Below are 13,468 nucleotides of genomic sequence, written 5' to 3'. Positions count from 1 at the left end.
CACTATAGGTAGCCAGAATAGCCATGGTATAATCTAGAAAGGGGTATGGATGATGAGGTCACATGCCACACAGCTCACTCTCTAGCACTCCTATATATAACAGTGCAGATGCCCCCAAAAGACTATTTAGATCCAACACCAAAACTGTCTTTGAGACTTAAGTTTGCATCAAAATGGATTCAGAATGAAATAAAAGGCTCATTGAAAGGCTCATGAAATAAAAGGTCTCATTCGAGTACTAGGTATCTAGTTCAATTACTTAATAATGGCTATTAAAAGTAATACCTTTGGTTCTTGCACCTCTTCTTTCTTAATAAATGCTTGTGCGACATTAATCCCTCCAGCTGGTTTGCTCTTGTTTCCATGGTTAGAAAGACTCTTTTCAACTTGTTCAGTCAGTTTTTGAATAACAGTTCCTAGAAGTTCAAAAAATAACAATATATATATATATATATACACATATATATATATATATAGATGATTTTCATTCATGAAGCAAGCATAACAATTGTTCTTGAGGCTTTATTGTAAACTCCCTAAATATATTCCACAAAATAGAAGGCTGAGAAAGGCACTTTCAGACAGAAGCCTCTCTAAGAGAGAGATTGTCTCTTTTTCTGCATGCAGTCATACAACTTGATCCTTACCTGATTTTAACTGACATCCTTAAGTATTATAATAATATAAATACACTACCAAAATAATAAATTGCATACAAACACACATACACAAGACTAGATAACCTGCTTTTGTTATATTTCTAACACAGAAATATCAGTAAATGCAGAATGATGCACAGCCTGTTAAAACATGCGTATACAAAAGTAGTGCAAAAACCTTTTGAGGTTTTGGTAGGTGTTTCAATTTCTTCAATTTCACTTTCCTCTGCCCCATCCATATCACTTTTGTCAGAAGCCATCTGAGAAGCGTTGCCTTTGCTGGTTGATGTTTTTGACTGCTTTTCCAATAATTCTGATGATATGTACAACTGTTTAATATCATCATCTTCTTCTTCCTCTGAACTGAATGGTGGAGTTCTACACAAAAAGACACACAGCCTGAGTTTTTCAGTGCCTGCACTGACGTGCATATATTTAAGCTTTCTTGTATTTTCCTTTCCTGTGCATTTTTCTTGTGAAGGAAAAACAAAAACAACACAAAAACAACAGGAACTGCCATAAACTCTATCAATAAAACCATTCAGAAAGAAATTCTGCTAAGTAAACTCAAGCAGTTATCACAATAGATCTCTCAATCTAAGAGAGCTCTTAGACATGATTATTTCCGCCTATGAACTATCTTCACAAAACCAACACACCAACACATAAAAAATCTTGCCAAGCAAACACCAATAGACTTTCATGGGAGAGCAAAGTTCAGGGCCATGGAATTTGCACCACAGAAAGTCTGTCTGGGTATTCTGCTTGATGAAAATAATTTAGGAATTTTCCATAACACGCGCTCAAGTTACAATAACTGTTGAGTTGTTAATTAGATGTTAACAGCCAGACCCAACCTACTTCTGTCTTGATGAGTTTAGAATTATATCTCAAATGGTACCCAGAAAAAAACAAAAGCAGAGAATTAAAAGTAATGTGCCTGATGAGACCTGGAATAATGTGTTTAATTTTGATCATAGTAAGAAAATATCAACAAACTGAAAAGGTGAGGTCACCAAAATCTTTAAATGCTTCCACCTGGCTTGGAACGCAGTGATTTTTGATTTTATTGACTGTCTCTGGTTCCCAATAAAGAACATATCTGTTGAAATGAGAATATGCTGTCTTTCAGGGATTATAACAACAGACTCAAATGGAATAATGAGGAGAGAGGGAGGTAAGAAGAAGTAAAGCCCAGAAGAGTATTTATAATTCGAACTTATCAATAGCTCTTGTGTCACAAGTACCAAAAATGTTTTCTTCAAAAATAAAACAGTACAAAACATACGTGACACTAGACGTCTTTCTGGAAGATCCATTTCCAAAAAGCTTCCCAGACCTAAAAAGCAACAAGACGAGTTATTTCAACGCTGACAGTCAACTGAAGAAGTATGAGGTCTATGTAGAAAAAAATATGAATTGTTTCCACAATTTTTACACTGTATTGGCATGAAACAGTCACATCAGTCCAAAAAAACAAACCCACAGGGGACTGTTAACCTGAGGTATGAGGACTATGAGAACAGCATCTCTTACTTTGGTGTCGATGTGTTCTCAGTGATGGCTGTTCTTTGTTCAGCTGGGCGGACAGCTGTTGAAGACCTTCTCACTGGCTTTTGTGGTACGGTGAATGAGGAAATTGCCGATTGACTGAACTTCTGTTTACCTATAAGAGAAGTTCTCTCTCATTATCAGAAGCAATGATTGGCATTTTTATATTAATATCTGATTTCTTTCTAAAACTAAAGATGTTTCTGGTGTAGATTATGGTTTTATAGGATAAAGGAAAAAAGTATTTTTTTTTCCGCAGTTAGCATATTTTTTTTTCATAGTTACCATATATCTTTCTGATGCAGGAGCTAAAATGTCTGCAATTAAGCACGTTTATTAGTATTAATTATTAGTAACTCTTTAAAGGAAACTGTTTAGTTGGCCTTAACTACACAGAATAGTTATGTGAAAAATTATGAAGGCAGCTACACCCAACTGTTTCTAAATAAAACCTTAAGTACCACAGTAATAAAACTAAAATAAATTAACTAACCTTCTGGAGGAAGATGGGGACTGGAAACAGTTCTATTACATGACGATTTCTCTTCAATCCTAAAGCTGACTTGGCGTTCAAGATATTCTCGAATTTGTTGCATGTCAGGCTCTTGCTTCCGTTTGTGTTCTCTGGCAGATTCAATAGCACGCAAGATTTTATTTAAACGATCACTTGGGATACCACGAACACCCTAAAGAAAGAAATCAGATTGTAAACACTGGCTGCTGTTTCTGGCTTATAACCTACAATCATACACATTCTTTTAAACTTCAAATATTACAAAACCCATAGGGGAAAAAAAAAAAAAAACAAACAGAGTGAAAACATTGCTCATAGCTGTAGGCAAATCATCCACAGCTGTAATTTGATGGAAATTCCCTCAGGTTAATGAATTACACTGATTTATAATGGTTAGAAATCTAGCACTTGATTTTCTAGGTTGAGGGCTGTGATACAGAAGTGAAAGATAGCAAAGGAGCGGGACAAACGTTACCCCTCTTCTAAAGAACTGAAAATAATCTCACTGCTTTAATTCCTAAGGACTCCAGCTTCTCCTCCAGGGCTTGCTCCAAAACAACTCTTAATTCTTTAGTTAAAGAAGGATCCGTCTTCAAAGCGTTTATTAGCTGTTGGTTACTTCTACCTGTTTTACGATCACCTTTCTCATTTTCTGAAATAAGAATGGAAAAAATGCATTTAAGAGACGTTTGAAAAATCCACAATACCAAAAACAGTTAAAACTGCATTTATATACATATGTATATATAATATATATAAATATATATATATTTTACAAACACCACAGACATACAAATGCACTTTTTGTTTACACGGAGTTTGCATTCTCCTTAAAATAGGGGGCTAGCTTATAGAAGTCAGCTCACTTGGAAACTATAACTCAGCATCTAGTACTCGCCGTTGTGTCTTGTTTTTACTTGTTCCAGAAGCACTGTAAAGATACACTTGAATATTTAACAACAAAGATCTTAACTTTTAGAACTGTTCTTTGGAACCTCTGATAAAGAAAGACTGTCTTCTGATAACCAAGTCCTCTAAAAGTGGTATCTCATATCAGAGCTAAGCTCTAGCAGGAGTTAGAACAGGAGAATGGCAAACTTGTTCTCAAGAAGAGTTTCAAGCAACGTGCTAAACTCTGATAAAAAAAAATGCCTACTGAGCTCAAATCTCTGGAAAGTTGTAATGCTTTCAGAAATCCTGGTAAAAACAAAACCGTAGCCTGAGGCAGACAGTTTCAAAGAATACAAAACTGATACTACTTATCTTTAAAACTCTTTCAAGGACAAAGTTCAGTTTTCTTCTACGCAGATCTACAACATCACAGACGCTAAAGAGCGGGTGAAGAACTTTCTACTTCTTTCCTGTACGTAAGTGCCAGTAATGACACGAACTCTTACACAAGACAAAAAGGATCATCGAGACAGATTCTTATCCAAATTAAAGACTGGTGTTAAAGTTAAGCTGAAGCATTATAGAGTCATCCAGGAGAGCAAAGCAAAGCTCGCCCACCTGGAACCTGCCTGTAAAACGTCTCTGGCAAGAGGGAAATTTGACTGAATGACACTTATCAGTGGGGCCACGGTACCTCTTTCTGTCTGGCAGTGGTCAACAGACTCAGAAAACCCCTCAACGTACACAAAGAACGGATCTAGGTTGTTTTGAGGAAGATACTTCTGAGGGGTTCTGGAAAGAACTCTAGGAAGCTAAAACTGGCCGAGTCCAGCTACCATGCTGAGAGACCTGTATTGCAGGGGACAGTATCTGGCTGAAACCTCATCTGGCCTTGGGAACAATACGGACAACTCATTACCTGACAGAGGTGGGATTAAAAGCTATTTGGCTGAAGGGCTGAGTCCTGGGAGAGGTAAAGTACCGGCCAGTGCAGAAAGGTAGGGCTGCCAGACGACTGCTGATCAGGAGACGGTGATGTCCTGACCCATGAAATCCTCCCAAAAGCCTGGCAGGAGACATCTCACCTTTTAAGGGGAAGACTCCCAAGGAGCTTACATCTTGTCCCTTTCCCATGTTAATCCTTCCAATAATGCAGATCCATCTAAAATCATTTTTTATTTCATAATCATTTCATACTAATATGAGTAACGAGACTATCCAGCATTATCCTAATTAATGACAGTATTAATCCTTGCTAATTAACTTAAGCCAAATCCTCTTTGCAGGAGCCAAGAGCTCTGTTTAAGGAACTGCTTCCTTACTGATTTTGGTTTAAAACCACCAACCAGCACTACCAGATGTGACAGCTTTGGAGCCAAGGGTCCTTAGGTGTGGCCTGCTGCCTCAGCTACCCAATGAAGCAATCTGCCGAGTCAAGACTTTTCACACTCTCCCTTATAACCGGCTGTCACTGAAAGCAAAACAGAAAAATCTGGGTCCATCCTTCCAGACTGCATTCTTGTTTTCTTTCGCACTGCAGGCCATGCCTTGAGGCGCAGCAGAGGAATCAAAGACAATCCATCACCAGGGAAGGTGGCAAGCGAGAGAAATAGCAGAAGGAACGGCAAAAATGTAAGCAGTCCTTACTTCAGGCAGTCAGTGGGTTTTCCCTGGGGAAACTTCTCACTTAAAGCATAGATGTATTCAAATTCCTTCAGAATTTAAATTCACTGGCTGTAAGGTTCAAGACTGATATGTATTTTTATGCACAGCACAGATTATGCTCTTCAGCTATTAGGTTTTCCAAGTACTGTGAGCTTCCTCCAGTAGATGACTGTGCACAATGAGCCCACACCTTTTGTTCTGTCCCTGTAAGCGTGGCCTTGCCCAAGTTTTCCTCAGATGAAGCAGAGGACCAGCTGCTAAAGCTGGGTTGGTAGCTATCAGCACGGAGCTGCAGTTACCAGCACTGGGCACAACCTTGGCAGGAGCTGTGGCTGCTCAGAGGCAGGCATAACTTAGATTACTTGCAGAAGTATCTTTGGTCCACCTCTAAAAGTTGGCAGCTTCAGCCTCCACTTCACCACAAACTTCCTTCCTGCAGCTGAGCTGTTTACCTGCTTATGCCAAGTACGAAAAAGCAGTGAGCATACATTACAGGAGCACCAGATTATACCAAAAGAACTTCCTAGCAAGGGGGTATTCCTCATCAATCATTTGTGCTCTGCTTATCTCAGGTGCCTCAGGACATATGGAATAAGCCTGCGTTAAAGAGTTAAGTCAGATCTCCACAAAAAGGTATCAAACTTGGATAAGGAAATCATAATATTTACAAGCACCAATGGCAAAAGGAAATTGACACATGCAAGGAATGTTCCCACCCAAGCCAGATAAGCATATTCAAGTACAACGAAAAATACGGAACAGATCAAATAATATTCACATTTTTATTGTCAAGAAAAACATGTAGCTACGTTTGGTTCTGTATCAACCATTACCTTTTTCCTCTTCTGAAAGCTCCTCTATGGGCTCCAGCATATGTACCAAGGGGGCCTGCTCTAACAACAAGAACAGGAACACCAGACAAACAGGACAGAAGAAAGTCAAGGTCCAGAGAGGGGAAAGTAAGGCAAAAAACACACCGATGTCAATTTTCCTGACTGCTGACAACCTGCTGGACAATCACGAGCCCAATGCACCATGACTCTACGTAGTTGCAAGTGCTGTCTTGATGGAAAACATTTGTAGAGGTGATCCTAGTACAAAAAATACTTCGGGATTGATTCATTTGCCTAAATGTTGCTGTCTTGTTTTACCTCAGATATATCAGCTTTACGCCACCTGCACAGGGCTGGCTGATATGTCACAGGGCTATCAAAAACCCCATGCCCTCCTGGAATGGTGTCCAGAGGCCAGGCGGGGTGGTTTTAAGCATCTACAAAGACAAGGCCACCTAGGAGTAAATATATTAGTAATCATCCATTTGTCCTAAGAAGCATTTTCATTTTTAAATGTATTTTTAAACACTGGTTATGTGCAATTTGATATTAAAAGTTTACAATGGGCAAGTGAAATGGATGGATCTAGAAATCCTCAAAAAATACACACCAAAAAACGCATTAACTCATTAATCCAGAGAATTAGCAGTGAGTCCATATGTGCAAGACAGAGAAAGTTTACCTATGTATATACGATAAAATTTCCAGCAGAATCTATTAAATAATTCAGTGACTTCAACATAGTGCAATTCAGTATTATCATGAGCTTTAAAGCTATCTTGAAACATCCTCTGCTAAAGAAATCTTCTTAAACACATTGAAATTATTATTCTGTAGGCCATCAGAAATAACTGTTTTTATACAAGTTAGGCCAGAGTACACTTTTTTTTTTCCACAATTTTACAGACTTCAGATGAGAGATGCATAAAAATGCTTCTGTGTAGATTAATAAAAATAAGGTTTTTAAAATGTTAATATTCATCTTCTGTAGATAAATTTATTTTGATAAAAACTAGAACTTGAGCTTCTTCTAGGGTTTATATAAAACAGAGAAATGCGTGAACTATATTTTCAGCATTCAACTACTGCCAGTATAGGAGAAAACAATTAATTGGCCAATATTTAGGGCCAACATATATTTGCCCCAGCCTTCACAAGGATCCTTTGGCACTCTCAGTGGCTGCTCTGCTGTATTGGTGGAACGGGAAGAAGTGGCATTACCGTAAAGGTGTCTGCTCTTCAGCACTTCTTCTACTACAAGGTGTAAGTGTGAATGCAGTGGGATGGGTTATGACAGCGAAATGAGCACGTGGAGCTAAATGACACAATGTCACACCTCCAATAATTCCCACCTGAAGAGGGAATACGAAGTGTGGTGTAAAACCTTCGCTATGGTAGCTGCTCTCTCCATGCTTTCTGTACTTGCAGTTATATTCTTAGAAAAGTCTCTCAAGATGTTTTTCCAAGCAGGTTACAAGACTGAAGATTTGCTCCCATACAATTTGCACTGAATAAGTTCTAAAAGATGCTGCTTTTACCTGTCACATGATGCTAACAAGGTGCTATTGTCAGTATATTTTATTGAAACAGTTAAAAGCAAAACCCTGAGAGATGGATTGACAAACAGGTTTCCAGTCTTTCAGCCTGTAAGGCCCTGATTTTAACAGTGGCCAGAGCATCACTAATGCCTTGGAATATGATCCTCCATGCTACTGAACTCCTAGAGCTGTCCCTGATGCACTGCTGCCCTGCACCAAGTAGCAACGTCCAAAGAAATGCTCAGGAATGGTTTGGGAACGTTACAAAACATCTGCAGTGCCCCTGTTTTGGAGGAAAGAGCTTGAAGGGATGCTCTGGTGGGATTTAATTCAGTTGCATAGGCACAAGCCTCAGAGTTTGTTGGCTGGACCACATCTAGTTGGTATGTAATTGGATTTAATCTATACTCATTTTCTCTGTACTTTACTCAAATTCAGTCTGCTTAAAGGAGGTGACTCATCTCACCCCAAGCCCTTGTCAGGTAAAAAGGAGAAGCCCAGTCCCCAGAACTCAGAGCTGAAAATAATCTGCTAAACTGGAATAAAGGTGTATCTTCCTCAGTATACTGCAAACATAGGAAGGTAAAAACAACAAAAGAAGAGTCTCAAGAACAAAACCAAAAGTGTATTCCTGCTACGTGTAATACTGTTGTGGACTGCATGATGGCAGAGGAGATCAAGGCCTAAGACATTGGGGAGTGGACATCTGGAAATGCCAAGTTTTCCAGTGAAACCAGGCCTTTCTTTTTTACTGTATACATATTCTGTGAGATGTTTATTAAACATCAAAAAGCAGCATAGCTCACCACTCCCCGGGCTTACAGACAGGTGTAGAGATGCCCCCCTAAGGAGCCACACTCGGGAGGTTTACCAGAGACGTGCTTCTTCTAGCAGCCTGATCACAGCAATCTGATCTCAGCTCTTACCTTAGCACTCATCCTTGAAATCAGCAGCAGCTACGTATTAGCCAGCTCATCATTAGGAATCATTTAAGCCAGACAATCCACCTAAACCTCACGTTAGCAGTTTGCTAACTTCCAATCTAAAAATATCCCACGGATGCAAACCCAAATCCTAACTACCCTGAGGTATGGTAACCTCCTCCAGTTCATCAGACCTTTCTGCTCAGAACCTCACCAGGCCGCAGTCCAACATTAGCCTTAAATAAGTAACCATTGCAACTTCTGACTTAGGCAGAGCCAGTTACTTTCCTGTCAGTTATCAGTCCTAAATCTAGTTCAGCTGATGCTAGCAGACATTGTTCTACGACAACATATTTGGCATCCAGCCTTGCTGGCCAGGACCCCACTCCTAGCTTAATCCCAGCCTGGGCGTTGAGCTTAGACTACCACCTTCCCTTCTGGGCTCGTAGCCACTTCTCAGTTCCCCTCTCCACATGAACACAGCTAATGAAGGCCCAGGCTGTGTCTGGGCCTCCCTGGAAATAGGTGCCAGGAGGCTGAGGCGAGGAAGGAGGCACGTTGTGCCCCTGCTCTGGACTAGCAGGGTGCTGGTAGAACTGGAGGTTACATCAGGCCTGCAGCTCAGATGCAACCTCAATTACACTTTGTTCACTGACACCTTTTGAACCCTGACTCCCAGATCCACGCCTTTCTCAACTATAAAACAGATAAATATCAACTTCATACTTCAGCCTATTGAGACAGGCTCTGCTGTTGCTGCGTTGCTTAATTGATCCTGCTTAACTCAACCATAACTCTTCAATGCCTGCCCTTCAATGCCGGCCAACGTCTGCCCAAGCCTAATTCTAACCCACGCCCAGTGATCCTTGTAAAACACTTGCTCAGCAATAACCAGATGCCTCCGGGTGATAACAGCCCTTTGCAGACCCTGCCATAAACCAGCTTCTGCTGGCCTGAACCGCTTTCACTCCAAACCTAATTTGGTCCTCCCCAACATCCAACCCTAACGAAATAAAGATATGCTGCTAAATCCTCTACCTAGCTTTCCTACTTTAACCTAGCTAAATGGCAGCTGCCAACCCCAGCCTTAATGCAAGCTGGCTGTAGTTATATATCACATCCTCCAGACTATCTCTTCTGAAAAAATCTTTAAATTTCTGTTTTAAATAATATTTGAAGACATTTTCCATGCAGGTGGCATAGGAAAACACATCTCACAATAATGAATAATTCTGACTCTGTGTGTTTCCATCATACCATATATTACTTGTCTGTTCTTATCTAGTAGTTTAAAACAAATAAACATTAAAAAATCAAACCATATTCTGCTAGTACTATTCGAATCTGGTCTACTAGTCAGTATCTGAAGAAAAACCCTGTCTATTTACTCAGAGCTATGAAATGCTAAGTACTTTTAGCCCAAGCAGCAGTGTTAAAATTGTCTATAGAGAAGTAATGCCCACAGTAAGCACTCTGCTAAGTGTACTATGAAGACTAAAGACAAAATATACAACTTGTTTGCTGTAAATTGCTGCATTTAATTAATTTAAGCCACAGTTTAATTAATGTAAGCCACAGTTATAGTCTCCTTTAATTTTCTTCTTATTTATACTCAATATTTCACAATCAAGGGACTGCCAGACTTAATCTGATTCCCATCATTTCAACCACCATTTTTAAATAATGTGTTTCCCTCCTAATTAATCAATGGGAAGCCATATACTGCACATAAGCAGCATAAATATCACTTTTAAACCTTCTTAAATTTATTCTTAAATAAGTCTATATTATTAAATATTACTGAATTTATTTTTAAATTTAAATAAATTTTAGACACTTACCTGAGGCCTCTAAGTTAGGAACCTAGTCATCTCAGTCAATGAAGAGACACAGGCAACTTCAAAGAGCAATTCAGAACTTAGTTCGGCTGAACCAAACTCTGAAGGTGCCCCTTTTCTCTGTTAACTATCTAAGAAGACAGCTTTGTACATTAAAACCTATGACTCGGTCCTAACATAACTGAAGCAACTGAGGAAAATTTAGTCAATCTAATTAATATCTTTGCTTTTTAGCTACTGTCTTTAATTCCACCTAGTATTACTGACCTACCAACGATTAAACATTGAATAAGTATTAACATTTCAAGAGCAATATAGGAGCCAAAGTCCATTTAAAAAATATGTATTGTAATTCATTTGTTGCTTTTTCTTGAGACTGAAGTAATCTTTGGAAAGACTGAAGTTATATCTGCACAACACTGCAGCTAGCTCAGAACTCAAAGGAGAGTGGTCAGCCAGGATGGCATTCTAGGCAGATTACTAGCTCTTCAGGACATTTGCAACATTAACGCAAAAGCACCAGGCTAAGTATTCCACTTTACATCTAAGATAACTCATTTGTAATTTGTAACTCTTTTTACAGCACAGATTTGAGATGTACAGAAGCAATCTTAGGATGGAAAAGCTTCTAAGCAACTTTGAAAAGTGTACTTAAGCTCACATAAAAGAGCCTTTCCCAGAAGTAATTTTCTTTCAGACAAGGAAAAAAGAAAAAGAAAGCTACTAGATATGCAGGTATTGTTTGGTAGGAAAACTACAGCTCTTCTGATTTCAGAGATGCTCTATGCTAAATAAATTTGTGTAAAGAAGTTACCAGTAAGCACTTCCATTTCCATAAGAGCGTGAGATGCAGTCATGATATCTTAATTCAGAATGTAACTCAATCCCTTGAAGAGTCCTGAAAGTTTCGGGAAGGTCACTATAATTTCTGCTAACCTTTATATCCAGAAATTAGGTAGGGTAAGTTTTAAAAAAAATCCAGAAGGGAAGAAAAGGGACAGACAGAGAGACCTGCAGAGATAAATAAAATAATCATCAGCACAAGAATCTGAAGGAAACACCTTCTTTGAGGTTTCGTAATAAAGTGATAGTGAATCTTTTCTGTATCAATGGCAGGAACAGCCTTTTCTATCCTGGGAAGTTTCATAAGGTGTCAAGAAATTCACATCCGAAGAAGTAAGAATACAGGAAAAAAATCTAAATAAGCAGATTTAAATTTCCAGAGTACAGAATATATGAATATTCACAGAATGGTTTTTCTCCATAGTACAAATGAAAGTGAATGCACTAAAAAAAAGCAAAGCTTGAAAAGCTTAGTGTGTAAGCCCTTAGAAGCAAGATTATTCATAAAACTCAGTTCTTAAATTCAGCCAAAGTATGTGCTTTGAGATCTCTTAACTAGAACCAGCACTATTGTGTTGGTGAAATGAAAGCTGGTTTGAATGAAAAAAATACTGGACTATTTAAAATACTATTATCTATACTGTGTCAATAATATATTATGATTGTTCACCACACATTTCATCTACGTGAAGTTATACTAACTAAGCTTCTAGCAATGAACAGTAACCTAACACAGATAGGAAACACCTGTATTATTCAAATAACTTCACTATACAAAAAAATCTCTTCTGTAGTTTAATAATTATTGTCACAACAAATACTTTGAAATCAACACTTCATTTTTTATCAGTTGTTCATTTTTGATCAGGCTATGTAAAGCTTTCCTTGCACTCTGCTCCTTCTTCCCATATACCTCTTCAGAACCTTCTAAATTTACTTTAAAAATAAGTATTTTGTATGTTTTTCTTAGACATATTACATTTTTTCTCCCTTTGACAGATTTTAAACTAGAAGTAATAATAATAAATTTATATTTAATTAGTATGTCAATAATTCAAATATTTAAACTACTGTTTGTAAGGTTTAAGATTTGTTTTTTAAGGTTTGTGTTTGTAAGGTTTAAGGTTTACTTGCTCAAAGTTCATTTTTCATATTACTTTCCAACTTGAAATGCAAGTAAAGAATTGATCACAGAATACTGGTATGGTAACAACACTGTCCAATAATTTGCATAATGACAAAAAAATTAAAACTGTTTTGACTTTGTCAAAACAATGTAAATAAATGATTCTCTTTTTTCCCCGCTATCAAATAGTATCACAATGTACATGTGATCTGACATATACTGACTCTGGATGAACTGTCTAGATGGGATGAATGTCTATTTTGATTATTTCTGCCATATTTTTCCTCCTTGACATTATAAGACACAATGAAAATACGATACTTCAAGGTTTGTAAAACAAATGTCTCCACATATTTTCCTTATATAAATTCTACTGCATGCACATATCTAGAAAATGAGCATCCTTTCTAAAAGAAAAGAATTTTGTTTCCCTCTTCATAATTACTTTCAGTGACCTTAAAATGCTCTGATTCTATAAATGTGCTAGGAAATATTCTACAATTATTATTTCTTTTTTCATTTTTTCTTTGCAGTATCCCTTCACTATTACTTCATAGGAATTCTCAACGTGGATATGTGCAAAGTGATTCAAATTACTTTCCTTTAGTTTAACTAGTCTTATAACTATGATTTGACAAATAACAAATTCGAGAAGACAGAGTTAGATTTGCAAGAACTGAATCTGGACCTGCTGCAAAAACTTACCATGCATCACTGGTAGACTTGACTTAGATTCTTCAAGACGCTCAACAGTAGTGGTGTTTGCTAAAACAGCATAAAATTAAAAAAATAACGTGAATGTATTATAGTAAACAGTAACAGATACTTACAGATTCATAAATGTAACAACATTTAATCATACTTAGGAATTACAGATTTTTTTGATTTGATGGGGAAAAATTAAACAAATAGTTTACAAGTAAAAAACAGTCCTTCCCAACACAAATGTACAAACTCCAGATACGCTTCATATTTTTAATACTTCTATAAGCAGGATAAAAATTTAGTAACCAAATCACTGAACTGGAATAGGAATCTTCACTAGTCATCTCATCTTTTTGGTCATGTATGTACGTTGTCTTTGTAT

The 13,468-nt window shown here is 37.7% G+C and overlaps 1 protein-coding gene across 1 annotated transcript in view; it reads right to left on the bottom strand.

Moving 5' to 3' along the window:
- DZIP1 (DAZ interacting zinc finger protein 1) overlaps positions 1-13,468 on the bottom strand; it is a 35,442-nt gene that overhangs the window by 3,899 nt on the left and 18,075 nt on the right. Inside the window, exons 10-17 of the mRNA XM_032203626.1 lie at positions 13,087-13,146; positions 6,114-6,173; positions 3,231-3,376; positions 2,704-2,896; positions 2,196-2,325; positions 1,948-1,998; positions 838-1,037; positions 286-416 (exon numbers count right to left, since the gene is read on the bottom strand). Coding sequence (XP_032059517.1) covers positions 286-416; positions 838-1,037; positions 1,948-1,998; positions 2,196-2,325; positions 2,704-2,896; positions 3,231-3,376; positions 6,114-6,173; positions 13,087-13,146 — 971 coding nt within the window. The remainder of the gene's footprint in view (positions 1-285; positions 417-837; positions 1,038-1,947; positions 1,999-2,195; positions 2,326-2,703; positions 2,897-3,230; positions 3,377-6,113; positions 6,174-13,086; positions 13,147-13,468) is intronic.

Source organism: Aythya fuligula, chromosome 1, assembly GCF_009819795.1.
Source record: "Aythya fuligula isolate bAytFul2 chromosome 1, bAytFul2.pri, whole genome shotgun sequence".
Lineage (NCBI taxonomy): Eukaryota > Metazoa > Chordata > Aves > Anseriformes > Anatidae > Aythya > Aythya fuligula.
This window is presented reverse-complemented; position numbering and strand designations above follow the sequence as displayed.